We start from the raw sequence: 25845 nt of genomic DNA, 5'->3' as shown, positions 1-25845 counted from the left end.
TCATATGCTTTTTCAAGGTCCACAAATACAACAATTAGGTCTTTTCCTCTTTCCCAGTGTTTCTCTGCCAACATCCTCAAAGCAAATATCAGATCTGTTGTGGTGCTTCCAGCCCTAAAGCCTTGTTGTTCCTCTTCTAAGATAGGCTCTAGTATATTCCTTACTCTGGCTTCAAAGATCTTCTCCATAATGTTAAGGCCATGTGATAGACGGGTAATGCTTCTGTAATTTTCACTTTTCCTTCTACTCCCTTTCTTAAAGATAGGAACTATCATCCCTTTTGTCCAATCTTCAGGTATTTTGTTATTCTTTCATATTGCTCTGAGAACTCTATACAGCCACTGTATACCTGGTGGACCAGCAGCTTTAATCATGTCAGCTGTAACTTCATCAGCTCCTGCTGACTTACCACTTCTCATCTTATTGAGAACTTGCTCTACTTCTGTCCATGTAATTGGGATATCTTCCTCTATTGTTTTCTGTTCCACATCCTCAACAGAGATCTCATTAGGACCATTTAGGAACTTGTCAAAATACTGTCCAGTACAGTACTGGCTCTAATTATTGAAATGATGGGGTGTTAACACCAAGATCTGTAAATATGTCATAGCCACCCTTTTGTAAGATACAGTTTCTTGAAAAATGCTTGATCGAAGATTTAGTGTTGATGGGACAAAAATTTCTGGACAGTTGATCTGGGAAATTGTTTCTTCGAGGAACAGATAATGCGGGATCTTTACAACATGATTTAATTAGGATGCTCACGGGACCATGTAATTTGAATAAATAATCCAGGAAAACATAGCTTCCGGGAACATGTAATTGAGATTCCACTGTATTTTTAAGGTTTTTAAATGTCTTTAAGATTAAGAAGAGATGAATATGTCCTTACTTCTAGTAAATATTACACCTAAACAGGACGTAGCTGATGTCTGGTTACTAGAAGAAACATGTACTACAGTTTTTAGTTTGCCAAAGGCAAATACATAGTATTGATTAGGTGGAATTACTGATTTATTTATTTCAATTGTGTATCACGTCCTTCAGCGTCAGTCTTCAGGAAAAAATCAATGAGTGGAACAGTGAATAAAGGCTATCTTGCCAAGAAGCTCTGATAATATCAATAATTTACCAACAAATTCATCTCTAATCACTTAGGTACAATAACAGAAATATATAAAGACAGAACTTGAAATAAATTTTAATTAACAAAATTTGTCTTTTTTTAATAACACTGAACATTCATTGCCATAATATTTCAGTCACTAAAACACATCACATTCCATTAAAAATAATCCAACATCACAATATATACATACACATAACGATCGTAACAACACGGACAATTCCTGTAGACCTCAACTTGCACAAGAAAAAAAAAAAAAACCTCTTAAAAAAATGTCCTTTTTGAATAAGGCGCCATTTAATGGAGAATATCAGACAATATCCCACCAGTAAGTCTCCAAAACTTTCAATATTAAATGTGAAATAAAACTACTGTCTAAATATATATCTTTCACTTTGATGGCAAGTCTTATGAATGGACAAGATCAGGAATTATTAAGAAGGTAATTTCAACACTTGCACCTTTAACAATCGTCACAGAAACAATCAAGGGAAAAGTTTAGCTTTTCCAAATAATCCATTACATGCGTGAAATATTTGAAATGCTGTAAGAAGCTAGATTTCTCACTCTGACATGCAATTTCCAAGTTTCCCAACTTTTGTTATTTTGTCTTGTGGCATAAAGGATACTTCCATTTACATGGGATATCCTACAAATCATGCTCGACTTGTGGAATTATAAAAAATGGAATGAGTACTAAAATTTTTCTACAAAATTCATGAAAATTTTAGATTTAATACTTTCTTCATAGTTTCCTCAAAATTTGGCAGCAAAGATTTGGAATGTGGGTATTATTTCTTTCAAGGTAGGTATCCTACTAATCACTTACTTGCACTATAAAAATGTGGGCAAATTATTAGAATAATACTGATCAATGAGAAAATATGTGTTCTTTAAGTGTGTGAGAGTTCTTGTTTGCAACATTCTTTACCAAAACAGGTGAAATTTTCGTGTTTGGAAAAAGGCTTTGACTACCACACATGAAAGTACTGCATATTTATTAGAACTCGGATGTTTTAAAAAAATATGAAAGAGGAAATTAACATAGAATCATGCCGGTCCTGGAAACGGGACTGTAGTTGTTGCAAAGCTAAGAATAGGTTTGAGTTCTTGGCTACCCTGAGAGTATATTCCTTGAATAAACATGGACTTTCGGTAACCAAGAAAATGTGCTTATTAGCCCAAAATCCAGAACTCCATGCAGAATTGCAAGACAGCTGTGAGAACATGAAATGTGACATTCTACTACTTAAAGGTTTGGAAGGTGGAGGAGGAGGCAACATGGTAAAATATTCATACTTAATACTGCAGATAGATTAAACATGAATGACTAAGCTGGTGCTTTGTTTTTTTTTTAAATGATAAAATGTCATATTCTCTGGTCATAAATCCGGGAACCAGTTGAAAATACAAGGGATCATTTTGAATTAAAGATCTGGGTAGGTAAAGTGTGTGATATTGTTTAATTCATATTTGTAGTTAATTCAATACTTTATCTTGGAGCTTTCAGATTCAAATTAACTAAGTTCTACTGTATATGAGGCTACCAGCACAACAGTGGCCTAACCAATATTTCTTTTAGATAAAGTGCAATATCGACCTATAACAGGCCTTTAGGGTCCCAGAATCCATTGCACACGTTCTTGCTATTTTGCTTTACATCACACCGGCACAGGTAGGTCTTACGGCAACGATGGGATAGGAAGGGCCTAGAAATTGGAAGGAAGCGGCCGTGGCCTTAAGGTACAGCATGTGACTGGTGTGAAAATGGGAAACCACGGAAAACCATCTTCAGAGCTGCCGACAGTGGGGTTCGAACCCACTATCTCCCGGATGCAAGCTCACAGCTGCGCGGCTCTAACCACATGGCCAACTCGCCTGGTTATTGCACATGTATGTTGTTGTGCTGTCACATCATGAATGTTGGCGGCAGACAACTCTGGCCACTGTAGACAGTTAGGCCATAAAGGACTATAATTGGCTGATACTGCAAGTTAATGCTGGTTAGGTACTAATAGCTTCATATAATAATCACTTGCAATTTAAGATAAAACCAGAATCAAATTTAAAAAAATTACATTCCTAGTATTAGGGTGCAGAGCTAATTCACGTATATATAAAATAACTTTTCGTCCCTAAAGTTTCATATGAAATGCTACAGGCACATGAGGTTCATCTACTGCTATAAATGACTTTGGTTGGCCAAAAATAAAACAATAAAAACAAGACATAACAAAAATTTCAATAATTAACCACTAAACAACACTTTCGTAGCTTAGATGAAGTCTAGTGGTTCATCAAGAAGAAAATAATGTTTTCTTTCTTGTCACAAATGAAGACAATTTAACATTTTAATCTAGAATATTCCGCAAGATATTTATTATCTTTTTCTATCTTTATATATTTTCTTCTCTGTTTTGTGCTTAAGAGTTTAGTTCAGAGTTGTACAAAATAGGGTCTGTCTTAAATCACTAAAGATGGTCACAGACAATAATCTCGCTAAGTGAAATGACGAGGCTTCAGTTCCTCGACAATATTTTTATGATTAGAATGACTACTTGTCTTAAAAAAAAAAAAAAGGGAAAAAAACCTACTCTTCTGAACCCAGTTAGTGACAGAGTCACTGTGAGCGATCCTAAAAATATTCACGGAACTTGCTAGTGCTGCACTGAGCGAATTGTAGCGAGCACTATGGACCACAAATGGCGTCAGGCTGTCGAAAACATTCATTAGCGTTTTGGCAATCACGCACTGGCGACTTTCGTTTTCAACACACTGTTGCTTATTCAGCGATTTGTTTTACTGTGCCACAGAGACAAGCATGGCGGTGATGATTACTTATCAAATATTAGGGATAGAGATTCAGAATTTTCATTTACTGAATCTGGGGATAAAATTTCCTAAAAGGACAAAACTACAACAGTACCTGCAATTAAGAGGACTGTAGATTTCTCCTATATCAGTTTGGTTGCTTAAAAGTTTGGCACCATGTACCACGTGAATATATTTATGTGATCCCAAAATGAATCAACTTTCAAAAATGTTTTTATAATTCTGTAGTGATTGTTTCTTAAAATCAAGAAACAATTTTCTATTGGTGTAAAAACTTACAGAAGGTTATGTACTTCACTTTTTGGCAAAGTCAGTTAATTCTAACACCAGGAGAATTAAGACTTTTCCTGAAAGCAGGCATTATTTACAAAAACCACTAGGCACTTTTGGAACACATTTTTGCCTGGTACTAAGAGGGTTAATATTGCACTGAACTATAAAGACCAATAGTACTTTCCTCGTTCTAATTACTCAAAGGTACAGGAATACTGTCTTCAATTTCTTGTACCTCTCATGAATTAAGGACTGCAAAAGTTGCAGCAATGAAAATACAAGGTCTGTTTTTACACACAGTAAAACTTCAATAATTTCACCAGTGTTGAGTCTAGTTGCCAGTATATCAAGATTGATAACAGCATACCAGTTTTCACCAACATTTTTGATTGTTAAATGCATGATAAATTAACTATTTATTCATTAAGATAAAATATCATACTATATAATTTTATCATTTCTATATTTACTAAAATAGAGAACTTCACAGGTCTTAAACTTCAAATGCAAATAAAGAACTGTCTAGTGTTTAAATTACTCAAGGGTATTTTATATATGGTACTATTCATTTATGTTAATAATATTTATAGACTAAATTCACTCTTAAAAATAATCATTTTAAATCTAAGTTGATTTCATTGACAAAACAGAAATTCTTTAATTGTAGAATAATTTTACTAAAATACTCCAAAATGCATCATTTTTAGATTTAAAGATTTTTGTTCTGTCAATGATATCGTCTTTATGTAAAATAAACATCTTAAAAGTGCTATTTCGTTATGTTTATCTAAGAAAAATACGTGCAGGTAAGTGAACTTATATTTAATTTGAAACAAAGAATATTTCCTTTAGGAAAAAAATCCCTTTGATTCAATACACTTCTATCAGCGTGGATGCTCCTTTGGTGTAGACATGAACTCACCTTTCCCACGGCTTTGTTAATTGAAATGATGTTCAGTACTCTAACGGAAATAGAATTTTCACGGTATTCACATTTATTGGTAAAGTTAGATACGTCTTAATTGTTGTATAAAATGAACAATGAATGATATGTATATATAAACAGAGTTACTTATGTCGTTCATGAATTGTCCAGATTATCACAATTCCTGTTATCTAGATCGAACCAGATTCCACTAGAGCTGGATAAACAGGGGTAGTAAGTTGTCGTCATCTACAAATTTGTGTTAAGCATTCTACTCTATCCCTCAATTTTCAATTATCTATATTTGTATTTATTGAGGTAGTTTCCAATCCAATATATTTTCATTAATGGACATTCTACAGTAGTCTTTGTTTGGCTATTTGAGATACAGTATTAAAAAACCTGTGCATTAGACATCCAAAAAATGTAAGAATTAATTTAGCCTACAGAGCTCACGATCTTCAACCGTTTCTTTGAACCTGACCCCCAACACAGTACAATTTGTGTGCTCATGAAGAGATATATACATGTAAAAAAAACATTCCAATACTTAATGATACACTAATAACTAAACACGTTTGATATTTAGTTTGGAGAAAAGGTTAACCCCAACATATTAATATTTTCCCAACTGGTATATCAATTCTGAATACCTTCTTCTTTACTTGGCATCAATACAATTATTACAGAAATAATTTAAAAAGAGAAACTATTATAATTTCCCTTTGATTGTTCCTGGCACAACAAATTAACCACAGGGTTGAGTTTGAACTAATAACGGACTAGAAAAGTTAACTGGAAGAACACCTGAGGGCTGAATTACCTGCTAGAAATATGTCCATACAGAAGAATGTCATCATATATATACTGTACATATAAACACAAATGAAAACCATACAGAAGCAACCAGATCTTTTAATATAATGGCTCCATTCTTTCTCTATAATATGAACTACTAAATTAACAGAAAGTATTAAAAGCTAGTAATATCAAATTATGTTAGATATGACACGGATAAATGTATTTAAATAATGCAAATATATCAACGGTCCTTGATTATTTTTTTCTCTCTGTGTGGGAGTTCAGAAATAACAATTTCAGTCCTCAATTATAACATACAGGAAACCAGGATGAGGTGTGCAAACCTTAGAGAACATTTTTCCTCTCCTGATATAGATACTTTATGCCTCCGAAAATGGAGGACAAAATGCAAATGCTGGCATGTACATTCTCAGTGGTGGCTACTGGTACAAACCTAGCACACTAACGTGGCATCATACTCCTGCAGTGGAAGTATTTTTCGACAAGCATCCTTTAGTAAAGTGCCATCAAGATCACACGACCACATCCATCTCGTGCTCTCGCCTCTCGCCGTTGCGGCCCACGGCGGAAGCTACGGGTAGAGGTTCCAATCCTGCTTCAGCTTCCTCGCTGTGACTGCCTAACAGGGCAGACTGCGAGGCTGAACGTCTGTTGATAGAATGTTCCCCGGATGAATTGAAGTTGAAAGACAGAGCCTCTTCTTCGTCACCTGGAGTTGGAGGAGAAAAGATTAAACCGACTTCCAGTAAATGAAGTCATTACAGTCACAGTAGGAACAGTAACAAACAAGTGAGAAATCAAGTAATGTACGGAAGGGTAGGAACAGGAAAAAAAAAAAAAAAAAAAAAAAAGGCAGATTTAACATCTTAAAACAAACTACAATCTGGCCAGTTCATCCTGCTATAGTATGGAGTAGACTGCACAGCTGGTGGTTGTAGTGATTGTTGATTTTTTTTTTTTTTTTTTCCAAGTTGCTTTACGTTGCACCGACTCAGATAGGTCTTATGGCGACTATGGGGGCAGGAAAGGGCTGGGGGTGGGGGAAAGAAGTGGCCATGGCCTTAATTAAGGTACAGCCCGAGCATTTGCCTGGTGTGAAAATGGGAAACCACGGAAAACCATCTTCAGGGCTGCCAACAGTGGGGTTCGAACCTACTATCACTGGATACTGATGCACTTAAGTGTCTGCAGATATTGAGCTCGGTGATTATTGTTTTAAGAGGAAGTACAACTAGGCAACCATCCTCTATATAATACTAATCAGAGAGAACAATGGAAGGGATACAACACTTCGAAAAATGAAGTTATTACCCAAAGAAAGACAAGGAACATGAAGGGCACGAAAATGAAAGATGCTCTAGGATTCGCAAACCTACAAGGGGCATTCAATATATAATGTGACACAATTTCGGTTTCAGAAAACTGGAATTTCGTTTGGGACACCTTTAAATATTCCCGCTTTGTTTCATAGAGTTTCATTAATTTCCCATAGGTGGCAGCGCTATAACTAGCTTTCAAAATGGCATGGGTGCATACCAAACAGAGAGCAGTTACTGAGTTTGTTTTGGCGGAAAACCAGGGCATCACAGATATTCATGGGCACTTGCAGAATGTCTACAGAGACCTGGGAGTGGACAAAAGCATGGTGAGTCATAAGGTGAGGCATGTTTCATTGTCACTCTGAAGGGGTTATTCTGTTTGATGTCCTCCCTCGTGGTGAAACAATCAACTCTGAAGTGTATTGTGCTACTGTAAGGACAATGAAGAAACGACTTCAGCATGTTCGTAGCCACAAAAATGGAAAAGGAACTTCTCCATGGCAACGCAAGACTTCACACAAGTCTGCACACCCAACAGGAGCTCACAAAACTTCAGCGGACTGTTCTTCCTCATCCACCCTACTGCTGGGATCTCGCACCTTCCGACTTCCATCTGTTTGACCCAAAGAAAGATGCATTCCGCAAGACTGAGCGAGATACATAGGTTTCAAACGATAATGTCCATGATGCAGTGTGCAAGAAGAAAAACTGTACCATGAGGAGGACAACAAACACTGCCTCGGTGCAATGCATACAGAACAGCTTGCAGTGAAGTGAAGATCGATGTCGTGACAGAATCTGCATGCAAAACTTGACGTGTGAAGGAAAGCGAGGTATCTACTGACTCACTAAATCAAGTCATCACAAAATGAAAGACGCCCAATGATTGTATGGTGTCAATGATGAACACGGTAACTTGCTGGCTGATTGGAAAACAGCACGAGAATACTGGCAAAACTACATCCCGAAGATCTCAACTGAAGAAGTACCCAACCTGCCAATCCCCACTACTTCTGCTGTTTGAGGGCCTGAGAGAGAAATTGAAGACTAAGAGATCAAGGCTGCTCTGAAGAAAATAAAGCCAGGAAAGGCCACCGGTCCGGATGATCTTCCAGCAGAACTATCGTATTCTCACTACTGGGATGCAGCAGGAAGGTTAGCACAGCTCTTCACCATGAATGACTGGCAACGGAGGATCACCATGAAAATGAAAATCCACAGCCTGTTTCCAGACATTCGACCGGGTCAGAAATGGAATGAATGAAGCTCCCATCTAGCGGCGAGGATAGGAAATGTGCCACCTGCCGAAGCCTGTCGCACAGGATCACCACATACATCTTTATAAAAGAAAGGAAGTCCTGCTGAGAGTGCTAATTTTCGCCCAATCTGGCTGCTGTGTCGCACTATGAAGGTCTTTGAATGTGTTCTAGACAAAATTATTTGTGAGACTGTTAAGCTTACCAGCAAACAAGCTGGATTTGTGAAGAACTGCACTACAACAGATGCAATTCATGCTGCATGGCTCTTAGTCATGAAATACCGTGAGAAAGACAAGCCGCTTCAACTCGCATTCTTGGACCTCGAGAAGGCCCTCAATAGGGTACCACACAGTGTGGCAGAATATCTTCTCAACTCGGTGCCTTATGCAGAACTGAGGACCTACAGTATAACCCTGATTTTGCATGACCTTGATTTAACGTAAACCCGCATTTAACGGAAGATATTTCCAGTCCCGAAAATTATTCCGTAAGAACAATGCAATTTTATATTCAATTTAATATAATTCACAACCGGGCAAAACCCGCATTTAGCATTAAGGAAATGTTAAAAATTCTCAAATAGTATTTATTTATATTCGTTTTGGTTATGGGACATTAAGAATCTATGAAAAAGACGTAAAAAACTTGCTAAAGATGATTCAAGGCGGAAGAGGAATTTAGAGCACGGGCACTTTAACCCCAGTTTTAATGACAATGTTACTAAAACATTCTAAAATTCCCATATTAATATGTGCAATATCCTTCGGTTACAATGAGAACCCACTTTAATGAGTCATAGGTTATTACGGGCAAGTTCGGGCGTGTTAGTTTTTATCTGTTATCAATATTCATACACTCTACTCCAGAGTTTATACTGAATGCGATCGATCGTCTTCTGTATCGATTCCTTGCTACGCATGAGCGAGTCGATCTTGAGTGAGCCTGAGGTCTCCATTGTTAACTCCTCAGAAATAAGGGCTGAAGTAAATGATGCCTAATTTCAATACTGTGTACTGAAATAAAATAAGAATGTGCTACTTCTCCATCTCGAGATACAGTGGTGTGCATAACTAATTTCAGAGGTTAGGTTATGTACTTTAGAGTCTTGTTAAATTTCAGAAAGGCTGTTCCTGTGTAAATTTATAGTGAAAATGTTATTCTACAGGGAGCTTGAAATATGTTTTCATAATACATGCGCAGTAAACCTAGGTAAGGTGACGCCATTTGAAGTAAGAAAATGGAAATGTTTGCCACATGCCTCTGGAGTAATGCTATTACAATTTTTAAGAATGAAACTGAATATGTGTATTCAGACTATTGAAATTAGAAAATACCTGTTAATGAGTAAGCCGCTACTCGGAAAATATCCGTAAAAAACCGATTGCTGTTTCATATCGATTTTAATGTGTTTTTGTGCAAGTTTGGTATCATTCCCGACTTTTATTGAAAATCATGTTTAACATTATAAGAACAACCTTAAACTGAAACGGTTTTGCACTCACCGACAAAAATCTGTCAAAATGAAACACAAACCATAACTAGACTACAGTGTGTAGGGTAGATATCTCCTTGCTGTCAGTGTGTAAATAATGTACGATTGTACAATTTATGTCAATACAGGCAAAGATCTCTGGAAACGGTGAGCTTTCTACTGAAACCTCGATTTAAGGTAAACCCCCATTTAGGGTTAAAAAATCAGGTCCCTGTAAAAACGTTAAATAGGGGTTCTGTTCTACTGTACATCCAAACTACTGCACAACCATCAAAACACTTTGCCAATATAGTCAGTGTACATCAGGGTTCTGCCTTACCACCACTCCTGTTCAACTTAGCGATTGACACCGTGACAGCTGACCTGCCATTCTCTATGCTGATGACGTCATGAAATGGGAACCATTCAAGTAGATGGTGATTAGCACTTGCGAGCGAAAAATACAGTAAAACCTTGTTAATTTAAAGTCGCTGGGACACAAAAATCGGACTTCGAATTGTGATATCGAATTAACCGCCAACTCGTACTTCAAAATATTCCCACAAAATATTCGATGATCCGTTACTGCATGCAATTAACCTTGATTCACAGTTTAAACCTTTCAAATGCCATGGAAAAAACTATTTCCAAAATGTATCCAACAAGGTGCATTTACAGTATTCAAATAATGCACCTGGATAACTCACTGGCAAACATAACCTCATGCTATGAAATAAAAAAAATAATAAAAAAAATAGAAAACATGATTCAAAGACTAGGAGAAATATCTACTGGCTCACCTGTGCAAGTGCTTTATTCATTGGATTACTGTACTGCATGCATTTTAGATGCCCTGTACTTACACGGAAAGTGCCCGACACCCTTAAAACATCGTGTTTTTTCTAACCTTCCAATGACGAGGGAAGGAAGTCTTTCACTTCCATGTGCATTGCAATGAAGTACAATGACACCCACCCTTGTATGATTTTCCAGACTGGCACTTCTCTCCTTAAAACTAAAAGTCCGTTTGGGCTAGTCATTAAAAAAAAAATGCAGTTTCATCGGCATTGACAATATTGTTCGGTGCATATGAATTGATTACAATTGTGAGCCACGCTTTTTTTTTTGCCAACTATCGGCATCGCCAGTGTTCACGGATTTTGCTTCTCCGCACAATGCCTGCTACGTGATATTGTGGCGTTCCTTAAAATGCTGAAAACCAAAAAAATTACGATTTCACTCAAACTTAGCAAATATGAAGCACAACTGTAGACACAAAGTGAGTGAAAGTGCGGAAAGCTACCCCTGCACATTCCGGAAGATGCTTTCTTTCATGACGCGGAGAAATTTTGAATTTAAAATCTGAATGGTCTGTTGTTCTGTTAAGAGGCCCTCAGGTTCGATTCCAGCTGGGTTGGAGATTTTAACCTTGTCTGGTTAATTCCTTTAGCTTGGGGGCAGGGTGTCGAGTTCGTCTGTATGTGTACATCTTCATTTACATACAACATATCACACTACAAACCACCAAAGAAACACACAACCCCTCCATATAGGAAAGTGTATCTGGTCATAAAACTGGGATAAATCCAGATATATAGCCGACCGAGACTGATAATTACCACCACTCATTTTAGGCTAGTTACGATGGGGTCGCCACTCCCAAAGGCATTTTAGACCTACTGGCAGCAATTAATCAGGCTGCCCCTTACAAGGGGAACACACGTCCTTGCAGCCGCCTCTAACATGGGAAACAAATGCTACTGATGAATAGCGCATCCATACTATTCCCCAAGTACTGGGCTGCCTCTTCCGCAATTACCACCGATCCAAAGTCCATCCTCTCTCTGTTGAAGATTTCATTGAGGTTTTTGCTCATAACCCTGAACTGGGACTCTTACCAAATACTACGCAGCAAGTCAGTGTGCTCTTGGACTCGCATAGGCAGGGGCACTACTCCCTGGGTAGGGCTGCCTCCAAAGAGAGTCCCTACCTCTAAGATAGAAGGAAAGAGGACAAGAGGGAGACCCAGAGCAAGATGCATGGATTCTGTCAAGAATAGCCATCAATACCCCAACCTGACAGGAGCTGGACAAGGGGAAATAAACATGATGATGAAAACAGCTGGCCATAGTTAATATAAAAAGGTCAGGAATAAAAATATTATAATAAAAGTAATAAAATAAAAATAGAAGGAAAAATCCCCAAGGCCCTCGTTAGACACTGGAAAACAGGCATGGTTTAGTTAAATTTTATATGGTATGTTCAGTGTTATTCCGTAAGAAATTGCAAAAATGTGACTGGACTAGGCCAGCACACTACTGCCATGAGAACAGCTCATGCAATACGACCGCGGCAAATAACCCTTGTAAAATGTAATATCGTTCTCAGAAAAGCCAATGATTCTGGATTGAAAACAAATTTACAAAACTATACTTACTAACAACATCCAACACTAAAAGGAGAATAGACAGTAGAACCTCAAATTACGTTCCCGTAAACTACGTTTTCCTGTATTATTAGTTCAAATTACGTGTTCCCATGAGCATCCTAATTAAATAACGTTGTAAAAATCCCACATTATCCGTTTCTCGAAACGATTTTCCGGATCAACCGTCCAGAAATTTCAGTCCCATCATCGCTAAATCCTCGATCACGCGTTTTTCAAGAAACTGTATCTCACGAAAGTACAGCTGCAGCATACTTAAGGATCTTGGTGGTTAACGTCCCGTCATTGCGGTAATTAGAGGAAGTAACGTACTGGAAAAGCGATCAGCGGTGAAATTCCATAAGCAACCATCTTAGCATCGCATTCGGGTTGTATTGTTTAGAGAATCCTCGGAAATCATAAAGCAGGGAATGTCCACAACAATTGGAAAGAGACAGAGCGCATTTCGACAGCTCTGATGATGATGATGATGATGCTTGTTGTTTAAAGGGGCCTAACATCAAGGTCATCGGCCTCTAATGGTACAAAATGAAATAACAAAAAGTTCAAATTCATCCACTGACCAAAATAAAATACCAACAAAAAACAGTGGATCAGACTCAAAAAGAAGGTAGTTAATTAGAGTATTACTGACCAAGGGACCACTTATAAAGCACAATGATGCTTGATATCTGAAGGAGTGCTAAAACCACGTCTAAGGCCCCACAGAATGGTACATGTGGCGAGTAAAGTAGAACTATGGTATTTGCCATTTTGGGGTACTAATCAAAAGTAGCAAAGACTCACAGTGTTCCGCACAAGATGGTACTACTCACAAGTATTGCATTTCGTACAGGGAACGCAGACCTATGGTGTTTCTCACACAATGGCACCACTCATAGCCAACGCAAACCGGTAAGGTTCCTCACCTAGGTGTACTAGTCACGGGCGCCGGTATTCCCGTGGTGTTCCTCACACAGTGGGTACCAATCACATGCAACGCTGACCCACGGTGCCGCTCATAACGGTACAACTCACAGGCTACGCCCAGAGCCGCGGTGTTGCTCACATTGGTACGACGCACGGGTACTGGAAACCACCAGGCCAGGCTTTTTACTGCAACTAATCACAAACCTATTTCGTACCTAATTTAGTGGTACTACTCGCAAGTACAGGCAACCCATGGTGTTCCCCGCGTGATGGTACGAATCAAAAGTAGTTTCATGGTTCTAATTCAATCACCCATTGGTCGCCCCTTTTAGTTGCCTCTCACGACAGGCAAGGGATACCGCGGGTGTATTCTACATGTGCGTCCCCCACCCGCAGGGGGTAGTGTGTTTGGTCCATGAGAGATATTTTATTTCCCTGAAGTCCGCCGGCAAGCCGGTTAGGACCCCCCTATCCGCCAGCTGGGACGCGCCACGTGGGAGTATCACCTCTCCCCCTGCTACGCCTGCATAGCAGGTTCGTGGTCGACACCTCTACTTGAAGACGGAACGAGTCTCGTCAAATGTTCATACTTGCAAAATGTCTACATTATGTTCAGGGTTAGCTGTTTATTTTACTTTTTTCGACTGTATCACCGAACAGGTTTTTGGTACTTCCTTCAGGGCACTGTAGTGACTAGGCTTTCAGGCAGGAATCGGTACTGCTCCTTCTTAAGTACCGTAACATAAATTTAGTATTTTAATATTATCAGATACCAGTATGATCATGTTATCGAGACCAGAAGAGATGTTGCACCTTACATACAAAAAGCCATGGGAGGTTTCGTGATTGCCTATTACTGTTTTGGTCCTAATATAAGACTGGGAATTTCACGTTTTTATGTTAAAATGTTATAAAAACTGCAGTCGTTTTATCTGCGCACATTACATTAAAAAGTTCGTATCATTTCGCACTCGTACCGACTTGTGCAGTGAACGCACTTTCCAGTGAGCTCACGGTCACAAATAACCGTAATTTCTTAAGTTTTCATGATATTTTTTCTTTCCAATTTGATTGTAATAAGCGACGGGCAGAATTGAATATAATGCATTCGAGAACTTGAGAACTAACACTCACATTCGAAACCATGTTCTCGATTTCAACATAACCTTTAAAGGTAGGCCTAAGTTACGTGGTACAAGATTTCCATAAGCTGACTACGAACAGTACACCAGTGACCAAATTACAATGGAAGATTAAAAGAAGGTATTTCGTCATATTGGGCACTTTTGTATCTAATGTGCTTTATTTTATTAGATTAGAGAATTAAAAACTACTTGTGGTCGATTGTTGTTTGGCTTGGAGTTACTGGTATTAAGATTTTTCAGAGTGGCCGATCAAAGTTGCTGAACTGAAAGAAGTTTTCAGTGGAAACTGAGGAAGTTTCCCCGGTAAAACTCAATGTAGTTTCGAGATTTTTAAGTCGCGAACAGGTAATTAATGTTTGAACCGGCCCCGCGGTCTAATTTGCCTACCTCTCGCCCGGACGGCCTGGATTCAATTCCCAGCCAAGTCCGGCATTTTTACCTGGATATGAGGGCTGGTTCCAGGTTCACTCATTTTACGATTACCTTTAATTGAGGAGCTACTGAAAGGTGAGATGGCGACCTCGGTCTAGAGAGCCAGGAATAACAGCCGAGAGAATTTGTCACACTGGCCATGCGTCACCTTGTAATCTCCAGGCCTTCGGACCGAGCAGCGGTCGTTTCGTAGGCGGAAGGCCTATTGGGGCTGTAGTTCAGTTTGGTTTAGGAGTGTTTGTAATATTATACATATTTCATTTTTGTGATGTTTAGCCGAATTGTTGATGGTTCATTCGTTCCCAGATTTTCCGTTTTCCCGTGTTGTACGTTTTTTCCCCGTGGTACCTCCCAAAACGGAGAATCGGGATTCCACTGTATTATTAAGAATAAAAGGGCCTCCGTGCCTCAGGCGGCAGCGCGCCGGCCTCTCACCGCTGGGTTCCGTGATTCAAATCTCGGTCACTCCACGTGAGATTTGTGTCATATTTCATTCCAGCAACACTCTCCATTCTCATTTCATAGCATCTATCAGCCATTAATAAATCACTTTGGGAGTGGTGACCCCATCGTACTAATAGCCTATATCATTCGTTACATATCTGACCCGGTCAATGACTGGAAAACAGGTTGTAGGTTTTCATTTTCATTAAGAAGAAGAAGAAGAAGAAGAAGAAAGAATGACGAAATAACACATCACTCAGCGCTAATGGCTGGCACAGGAAGGAGGTTATTGGCTACAAAGAGAACACTATACTGATCTCAGAGTCACGGGAACCCTTCAACAATGAATCACTGTCACTATCACCAGTTCGCAAAGATATTATTAAACTTTCGATGCAGTTCTCCACTACACCTTCATTTTCCCACACCTCACGTATTATTGTTTGTATATGGAGCACACCTTTCCTCCAGTCATTGGCACTGATATTCACCACAGCTTTAGCTAACAGGTTTTCCATTTCGGGAACAGTAAACCACTTAGTATACTAACCAATACATGATTGCAAATAAAATTACAGCTATTTTTATACACTGAACTAGTAAACCTGTATTGTACTAACTTACTCTGTGCTAAACTGTACATTACACTGTGCTGAACTATACTAGAGAGATAAAAGACAAATATGAAAAACACTAATTACTGAAGAAAAATGCACAAGATCGCGAACCGTGCCGAATACCACCAACGCTGAGTGAGATAGGTTAACCACGTGGTGAATGTAAATATTAGAGTTGGCAACTAGGTTTCGAGATCGCACTCTGTCGATGGAAGTCTATGTGAATGGCAGCTTGGGACTGGTTGGATGTCTACATTTCAGCACATAACCACCAGACAGAACTAAAATCGACCAAAACATCAATTTAGAAGTAAAGCAGAGCAGAGTATAGGCACACAATAAAGTTTAAAGTGACTGGATGGAGTACAAACGGTTAAAATAATGATGACACTTATTGTTCAAAGGGGCCTAACATCTAGGTCATCGGCCCTTCAAGGGTTAAAAGAAGGTTGATATGAGTCTCTGGATATATAGCTCTCACCATGTGCAATAGGAGTGCTGGTTCGCTGAATACGACTGGTGCTGGGTGGCGTTCCACTGAGAGAATCCCCATCAGATGGTCCTGGAGTCTGTTTGGGCGGAATGGCAGCGGTACCGGTTTCAACGGCAGGTTGACCGTGATGACTGCCGAACGACGACATAGACGACAGGGAACCTGAGGGATTAAGACGGGCTGCTCTCTGCAGTGGATTTTCCTGAGGAGATAAAACATCAACTTAATAGTAGAAATCATTTGAAAATAACAACTCTAAAAGCAAATCTCCTTCACCGGTTAGTACTGACAGAAACAACAGCAGAACAGTAAATCTCTTGCACGTCAGAGCAGCCACAAGAAAACAAATAACAAAAAAAAGTAATTTACAACTAGACTACTCTCTGAATTCATCATCATCATCATCTGAAGCAGTTTACAACCACAGGCTGGGTCTGCTTGGAACATAAGCCTCTCCAATGTTTTCTGTCCACCCACCACTTCTCTTCTCACACTGTCGTCCAGTTCTGTCCTCTTGCCTCGATACTCTCTTTACACCTCTCAGCCATCTGTGCCTCAGTCTTCCTATAGGTCTTCTTCCCTTCAACTCCATTTCAAACATCTTTCTTGGTATCCTCTCTTCTCCCATTCTCTTAACATGTCCATACCACCGTAGCTCTGATTTATCTTATCTTCTCCTGTGGGGTTCCCTCATTTACCATCTCCCGAACTCTCTCATTTCTTACTCTGTCCATCCTTGCTAAACGTATTCGACCCTTTGAAACTTCATTACCACTGCTTGTATTCTACTTTTATCCCTCTCCTTCATCATCCATGTTTCTGATCCATATGTCAAAACTGACAAGATAATTCCTTACATCTCTGTGGTACATCCCTGTTCCATATCAATCCTCCCACACTCTTAAAGAAGCCATTTGCACACCTTCCTCTTTCACCGATTTCCATCCTGTTTCCTCCATATTCAGAAAATTAAAAAGGGTGTGTAACATTATGGTTCAAAGTGAAGACAGGAGTGAGACAAGGAAGTGTATTGTTGCCTGTATTGTTTATCATTATAATATGGAAAGAGTTAAGAAAGGACAAGATAATAATGGCAGGACAAATAAAACAATACTATATGCAGATGACTTTGTTATATTAGGGAGATAAGGAAGAGGAAGTTCAGCTGTAAATTCAGTGATAGCATCAGGATATTGAGACTTTTGCAAGGAATATATACATAGCTATAACCACTGCTCTTTCTTGTAGTGGTACGGAACAGTGTGCAGTACCGGTACCTTTTTCTCGAAGGAAACAAAAAATTGAATTGGATGTTATTCGGAATATTCCTATCACATTCCCTATGAAATGCTGGCTTATGGCTTAAAAACAAGCTTGTTTGTCCGCTTTTGTAACGTTTCTATAGATATAATGCCTATGAGCCCATCATTGATGTTTCTGTAAACAACCGTTCAAAAATAATTCGGGGCTGGTTTTTCTCACCCTTCTACAAACAAACTCTTCTTGTCAAGGACAATCTACAGTAATGATATCCGTACTGCACCAAGCAGTAAACAACTAGTAAATAGCTAACCATCATAGTTGATTTGGGGTTGATGTATGTTTAAATTTAACTGCTTTTGTTGTTTTTAAATAATTTGAAAAGCATAAACACTTATTTTGTGCTGCTGAGGTAAACAAGTTCATGAGAAACGAAATTAACAAAATAACTAATTATTTTGTTCAGCTGGCAATAGCAGAAAGCATGACAATTCTTTTGAAGCATCTCCTGAACGTGTGAACAGTGAATCAAGTAAATGTGAAGAAACTATCGCAAGTACCGATAGCTGCAGTTCTGACCATCATGGGCTCAATTGTTGGGCATCAATTCAGAAAAATTACTCCACCTAGAGAAACAAAAGCACTTTAATTTTTGCATAAAGTCAATGTTATAAGGTGTGCCAAGATTGTTCAAGTGTAGGATAAGGAAATTTCTTCGGATCGAAGTAGTAGATAAATCAGCGCCTTTGAAAGAGGAGACGATGGTACATCTGGAGATGTGAAGAAAGTGAGAGTTGAAGAAATTTGGATGAGTACTGCCACATTTTTCTTTTTAAAGAAAAAGCACTAGCTATAAGTAAGATGATGGTAGACATGTGGAAAGAGAATAAGAAGGGGTATAGTAAGGATCAGAAATTAACCCCTGAACACAATCAACAGCTTTAAATATTTGTCAGAGGACAGAAAGCTGCATAAACAGATAAACACACAAAACAAACATCCCATTAAGTTCAAGCAGAATGTGAGAAATTGTCTGGGACGAGAATATACAATGGGGTTCTCTGCAAGACATATTTTGCACTGATACTGACATATGCTTCAGCAGCATGGACAATGACTGGGAGAAGCAACAGTAGTATCCAATCAACTGAAATGAGGTTCCAGAGAAGTATCACAGAAAAAAACTAGACAAGACAGGGTATGCTATGAAGTGACAAGACAGAGAATTGGTGCTGGGAGATTGCAGGACAGGACTGACTGGCACATGCAAATACAAAGAAATGATGACAGGGGAAAGGGCTAGAAAAAAATGAAAGGTCAACCCAGAACTAGATGGAAGAATACTGTATCAGCTAACTTGTTTCCCGCTACACCCATGTGACTTGAGAGTCACAAGAACATGATTCTGGTGCTAGCACTCCCAACACCACACTAGCAGGTCCTGGATCCGCTACACCAGAAGGTGCCGAGGGAAACATGCATCAATAGATCGTAAGAAGTTCAATGACAGACTAGCAGTTGATCAGGCAGCTCCTAACATGGAGTATACAGATATCTCTCGCACCCGTCCCTAACCTGGGATCAAGTGAGTTTCACTGTCATTTCCTAGAATGAGGGGGACCTTTACCCTACCCAAAGAACTCGTCTGCCCCAAGTCGTTGGTCCCCTTATGTAGTCAGGTTATTTACATAGCTCAACACTCGGTGTTAAGATGTTGTCTGTAAGGTCGTCTACTTTATCATAGCGGGGTCTCTCTTCGGTCTGTATACCCTTGGCAGGGTGTGGGGGCGGGGGTATCTCACGTTACTCACCAGTAATATATGTCTGTCATAAGTTATGAATTTCATTATGGTCCGTATTGAAAATTGATCAGTATCAAATACAATACCCTTCTCTACCCTTTGATAGTATTTATGCCTGTGTTCTGTAGTTAAGAATGTCCGCCAGCATAATGGTTAGCAAAATTAGCTGTCATTCTCGGGAGCCTCGATTCCCGGCAACGTATTGCCAGAGAAGGTTGATATGCGGTAAAAATGGTACATGCAACTCTCTTCCACTGGAGGCCTCTCTAAAAAGAGCTGCACCACCTCGGGATGTGGAAACGAGTTTACTCAAGTTAAGCAATATTAACAGTTGTTACTATTAATATAACAGGCGAAATCATTTACAAAGTGATCGTTTAATACCTCGTAACTGGGGCCAGGTTTTTTTTTTTTGGAGGGAAGTAGGTTTAAAACTTGATAAAAACAATCCAATCTTAACGATTGTTTTACTCACCAACGTACCTCAAAAGAAAATAATAATACTAATAATAATAATAATAATAATAATAATAATAATAATTTTACGTCCCCACTTAACGATTTTCAGGGACGCCAAACAAAACATGGCACTATGCATTAATAAAAAATGGAGACAATGATCGTATGAAATTAAACATTATGATAATAAAACGCATTATCGCCACACCTGCAGATATCCATAAATGCGGTAAACTTTCCTGTTATTTATTTTTAATCTTCCCGTCGTGGAACTTCTGGCACTATGTGGGCACTTGATAGCATACCTAACCTAAACAAAGCAGTCTCTCTCATCTCATTTACAGCAGTTTAGGTAAATCTTGATGTGATAAATGTGGAGAACAAGCATGAAATATACTTTAAAATAAGAGTTTGACTTTCAACAGCAGCAGTTATCCAAAGAACGCTTTCAGTCACTATGTATTACATTCAGAAGTAGATCTCGTAACATATGCTAGTTATCAACTGGTTGTTTGGCATGCTTTTTACAGCATGGCTTTATTCGAAAGGAGTGGCTTCTGCTTCACATACACCAACTGGGAATATCAGAGACCATCTCCAGAAACCACTTGGGAATAGATTCTCACTGTATGGATTCTATAATCGGGAAAGGAACGCATCCTCTCGGCCGTTAATCTGGGCTTTTGAGACCGGGCCGCCATCTCACCGTCCGACAGCTCCTCAGTTCTAATCACGTAGGCTGAGTGGACCTCGAATCAGCCCTCAGGTCGAGAGAAAAATCCCTGACCTGGCCGGGAATCGAACCCGGGGCCTCCAGGCGAGAGGCAGGCACGCAACCCCTACACCATGGGGCTAGCCTGGTCCCCTTCTCAAGAAACCCTGCTTTAACAATAGCCACTCACTAAGGAAACCATCAGAATGCACTGATAGGCCAAGTATCACCAACAAACAGATTCAACAATGTATTGTATGTGATGTTTCAAGTGCCAACATACATACAATACATCTGGACCTGTGGCATGGTCAGATTATGCAAAGTTGAACCCTCGACGATCAAATTAACAGTGTACTACTGTATCCATTTCAGTCAATTTTTAAGTATAAATTTTTTTCAAAGGCTGATTGTTACAAGTCTCTTATAAAAACTTGTTTTATATTATTCTCATATATCTGGCACTTATATCCGATTTCCTTACACATTACTACTGTCTAGATCTATCCCGCCTATAATTTTATTTTTTTATTTACAGTTCTGTTCTTACGTCGCACTGACACAGATAAGTCTTATGACGATGATGAGATAGGAAATGGCTAGGAGTGGGAAGGAAGCAACCATGGCCTTGATTAAGTACAGCCCCAGCATTTACCTGGTGGGAAAATTGGAAACCACAGAAATCCATCTTCATGGCTGCCGACTGTGGGGTTCGAATCCACCATCTCCCAAATTCCTTCTTGGGGATAGCTATACAACAGCTCATTTTAACCTATGATAAATAGTGTGAAAATTGGTATGGCATCAAGTTCATTACTATCACTTTTACACTGTTACCGTACAGTACCCCTTGTTCTAGGACAGTGGTGGTGGTGATGGTGGTAATTATTGTTCTAAGAGGAAGTAGTACAACCAGGCAACCATCCTTTATTAACACTAATCAGAGAAAAAAATGGAAGGGCTCCGACACTTCGTAAATTGAAGGCATCGGCCAAAGAAAGACAAGGGCCATAAAGGGCGTGAAAATGAAAGACTCCCTAGGCCTTGGGTACTCTAATACCATCGGTGTCGGAAAAGAACGAGAGTTGACCAAGGGAGGTAGGATAGGATAGATGAAAGTGAGGAGTCTGGCACAAGTAAGTGGAACCAATGCCAGGATTCAGCTAAGGGCCCTGTGGTCGCCAACCCATACTCTAAAATTGAGAACCCCTGGGGACCCTTTTAGTCACCTCTTACGGCAGGCAAGGGACACTGTGGGTGTTTGTCTACCCGCCCCCCCACACACACACGGACCTTGTTCTAGGGCAGCTATCCCTTGTGGATTTTCCCTCCCCCCTTTCTCTACTTGAATGAATGAATGAACAGAATACCCCTCTCTCGCAGTCACGGATGACCACCAACTGGGAAGAGAATATTCATTTATTGTAAACATAACTTAATACTTGCAGGTAGACTTTTTAATGGCATTTTAAAAAATTACAACATCTTAAAACCTTCACCTTCTGAGACATTTCCTAGACCTTAACCACGTTTTCTATTTGGCATATACAATTAATAATTGATCTATTTGTTGTTCTTTACCACACATGCATCAGGGCCTGCCTTTTATTTTATATGGTAGAAATATGACTTGTATGTATGTATGTATGTATGTATGACAACACCCTGCAGAAGATAATGACACTCGAGACGGCCAACATAGCTACATACCCGTTGTGGCACGAAAGTTCCACCTTGAGTGCCATATGATCCTGGCCGGACCAAAGGGGTAGTGTCGTCTGTCTCATCTGTATCGCTTTCCGTATCGGACACATGCTCATCGTGGGCAAACACTTTTCTCTTGCAAACGGGACACACTCGGCGATTGCGCGTCAGCCAAGGGTCTATACATTTAGTGTGGTACGCTGAAAAATATACAGAATGACTCAACAATACAAACTTTATAGGACTTTCAATCCTAATAATAACAAATCCAATATCCTTATGCTATGTTAACTATGTAACAAAAAAAAACACACACAACTAATTATTTATACTAATACAATGAACCCACTCTTCTTAATACAATTTCCCCTTGAAAAAAATTGCACCAAATATCAAATAAAAATGGCAAAATATATTAGTATTCTATCACTCGAAACCAATAACACAAATGCAAATAAATTATGATCATGCAATCAACAAAATATAACAATAAATCCACCTGGATAAGGGAAATTAAAAGAGGAAAATGTGGGGCAAATTTGACAGATCTTCCATTTTGATGTGGGATATGTAGGATAAAAAGAAAGCTAGCTAAACACAAAGCCTGTCCTCCCTTTTACTGTAACAAGAGTTCATGCCAGCCCTCCTGATGAAGCATCGAAGCAGCAATGAGCTCATCAGGGGGTTGACAGGAAGAGAGCAAATCTATTTGAAGATTTGGGGATTGTCCTTACATTTTTTTGTGTTTTCATGTTTGTCCTCATCTCTTTTATTACTCCATTTTCCTACATTGATATGTCGCTGTGTTTCTTCTGGCATGTGTTTCTATTATTTTAAATATTATCTGATAAGACACTGTTTGTTCCTTTCCGTTAACTTATTTTGTTTAAAAATGTTATTAGATGTCTCCTAATTCCAATAATCACAGTAAAGGTAGAAGACAACCTCAAAAGCTTTCCATCTGGCTGAAAGTTGTAAAAAATCATTAAAGTGACCCAACAAAGATGTGCACCTTGGAAACAGTTTTCAAAATCTCGGCGCAGGGCAAAATTGGTACAAAGGAAAATTTCGTCAATATGGAAAACCCAAATATGAGATTTTTATATTGCAAAATTGGTAAACTCAGGAGAAAAAAAAAATGTACTCACCATGAGAACAGGGGAGAATACGCAACTTCTCGCCTTCTTGGTAATCCTCCAAACATATTGCACATGTCTCGTAAGGATCACCTTTGGCGAACTTCGCAGTCGGAATCTTGCGTAGCGACGAGGACGGCAGTCGGTGCCGTCTCTGCCGCCTTCGTTCCTTGATGCATTTCACAATCTGAAGACACGTACAAGTGCATGTTCAATTAAGAGTCCCTTGGTAACATTGCTAAAAGAAAATAGATTATTAATAACTATAAAAGTTTACTAATTATTTGAAGGTGAATATCTTTGCTGACTAACGCCGTAAATACACATACATCATCTTGACATCCAAATTTTTTTAAAATTAACTGATACCTGGCTTTTATATTACAAAGGGAAAGTCGTGGTCAGCTTAATTTTTGCCCGTCACAGCCAACCGAACATGAAAAATGACACCGAATAAGAACACTATTAAAATTTTTTTAAAAGCAGTTTGGATGAAAATATTGATGTTAATAAAACTATTTTGCTTGTCTAATTTGTTCTATACAGTAAGAAGCAACAGTGATATAAAAATATTAGTTTTTGTTGCTGAACTGAAATCTTCCTCCGTACTTTTTTTTTTTCAGGAAAGTATGTACTAAAATGCAAGTCTCAATAATAAGTTATAAAACCTGATTTCTCAAGTTAGCGATTGTATTTTTTTTAAAGAGTAAGTCAGCAAAGTTTATAATTAAATAAAAAACAGGATGTTTATTTGAAGGTGAAAATTGGATATAACATTTTATAACTCACCAATCAGATAAAAATACGAAAATGCACACATTGTATTTAGTTTAGTCTTCACACAGTTTTCTATATTTCCTCAAAAGTTTACTCAATATGACACATGCCCCTTTAACAAATTCTATTCATGTGTACTGGACCTCCAGTTTTACCTAGTTACGGAATCCCACAACACTGGCATTCGAACTATGGCCAGCATAGTAAGAAGTCTTCCTACCTTCTACTGCTATAATGTTCAGTTCCATGGCTAAATGTTTAGCGTGCTGGCCTTTGGTCACAGTGTTCCCAGGTTCGATTCCCGGCAGGGTCGGGAATTTTAACCTTAATTGGTTAATTTCGCTGGCATGGGGGCTGTGTGTATGCGTCGTCTTCATCATCATTTCATCCTCATCACGACGTGCAGGTCGCCTACGGGAGTCAAATAAAAAGACCTACATCTGGCGAGCCGAACTTGTCCTCAGACACTCCTGGCAATGACAGCCATACGCACCCCCCCCCCTTTTTTTTTTTACTGCTATAATTACGTAGTACTTTTGAGCAAGTCTTGCTTACCATGAAGATGACCAGGATCATGAAGCATACTCCAACGACAATAGCAAAGGGCAAGAGAAGGTTGGCATTAAAGTTGAATGGCAAATCGTCGTTGATGAGAACGTAGTAACCTTCGTCGTACTGGTACGAGTCCCGAATAACGTGGCCAGCATTCTCGTTTATAAATACTGATGGTATGTGGATACCCTCTGGATGATTGGCGGACATAGGTTCTGCACAAAATATTTAAAAAATAAACATATCAACAGACAGAAAATGGTACTGTAATAACATACAACACAAGAAATGCTACAAACAGGTTATCACAAATTATAAAACTTTATGATATGAAGACTTTATCTACACTAATACTCGAGTTCATGGTTTGTACAGTAAAGTGTAAAACTGAACCTACAGAAATTTAAAAATTAAACACAAAATAAGCATGAATAATTAACAAGTTTTATTTTCAATAATCATGTTAGGAGAGTGGAATGCTTAAGTATGCATTCATGCCTTAACCACTACCCTGAAAGAATGTTTCTCTGAATGCTGGCATATATGATGGCTTATAACCGGTGATTGAAAATAAAGGCTAAAATATGGAAAATAGGGCAGCACGGACAGCGGTATCAAACGAGTGTATGAGCCAATGACGCAAACAACAATGACAAAAATGCAGTAAGGCCTCCCAGCCCCTTTACTTCACCATCCACTCAACTAGTGCTGGGAATAAACGGAGCGGAGCCAGAGGTTCTTGCGCATTGAATAGGAGGCACCGAGTACAACTGCAACTGAAATTGTGGCAGGAACACAATCGTTTCCCCCAAAACCTCCGTTTCCTTTACATATACACTGGAACCTCGATTCTCCGTTTAAGGGGGAACCGCTGACAAAAAGTACAACACAGGAAAACGAAAAATCCAGGAACCAATGAAAACCATTAAC

General features: G+C 39.0%; 1 protein-coding gene across 2 annotated transcripts in view; it reads right to left on the bottom strand.

The window, feature by feature from the left end:
* Positions 1-1177: 1177 nt before the first annotated feature.
* gzl (godzilla E3 ubiquitin protein ligase) overlaps positions 1178-25845 on the bottom strand; it is a 131016-nt gene continuing 106348 nt past the window's right edge. For both annotated transcript variants that reach the window (XM_067158249.2, XM_067158250.2), the window contains exons 5-9: positions 24919-25130; positions 23599-23773; positions 22457-22650; positions 16502-16715; positions 1178-6687 (exon numbers count right to left, since the gene is read on the bottom strand). In XM_067158249.2, coding sequence (XP_067014350.2) covers positions 6491-6687; positions 16502-16715; positions 22457-22650; positions 23599-23773; positions 24919-25130 — 992 coding nt within the window. In that variant the 3' untranslated portion in view covers positions 1178-6490. The remainder of the gene's footprint in view (positions 6688-16501; positions 16716-22456; positions 22651-23598; positions 23774-24918; positions 25131-25845) is intronic.

This window comes from Anabrus simplex, chromosome 14 (assembly GCF_040414725.1).
Source record: "Anabrus simplex isolate iqAnaSimp1 chromosome 14, ASM4041472v1, whole genome shotgun sequence".
NCBI classification, from domain to species: domain Eukaryota; kingdom Metazoa; phylum Arthropoda; class Insecta; order Orthoptera; family Tettigoniidae; genus Anabrus; species Anabrus simplex.
This window is presented reverse-complemented; position numbering and strand designations above follow the sequence as displayed.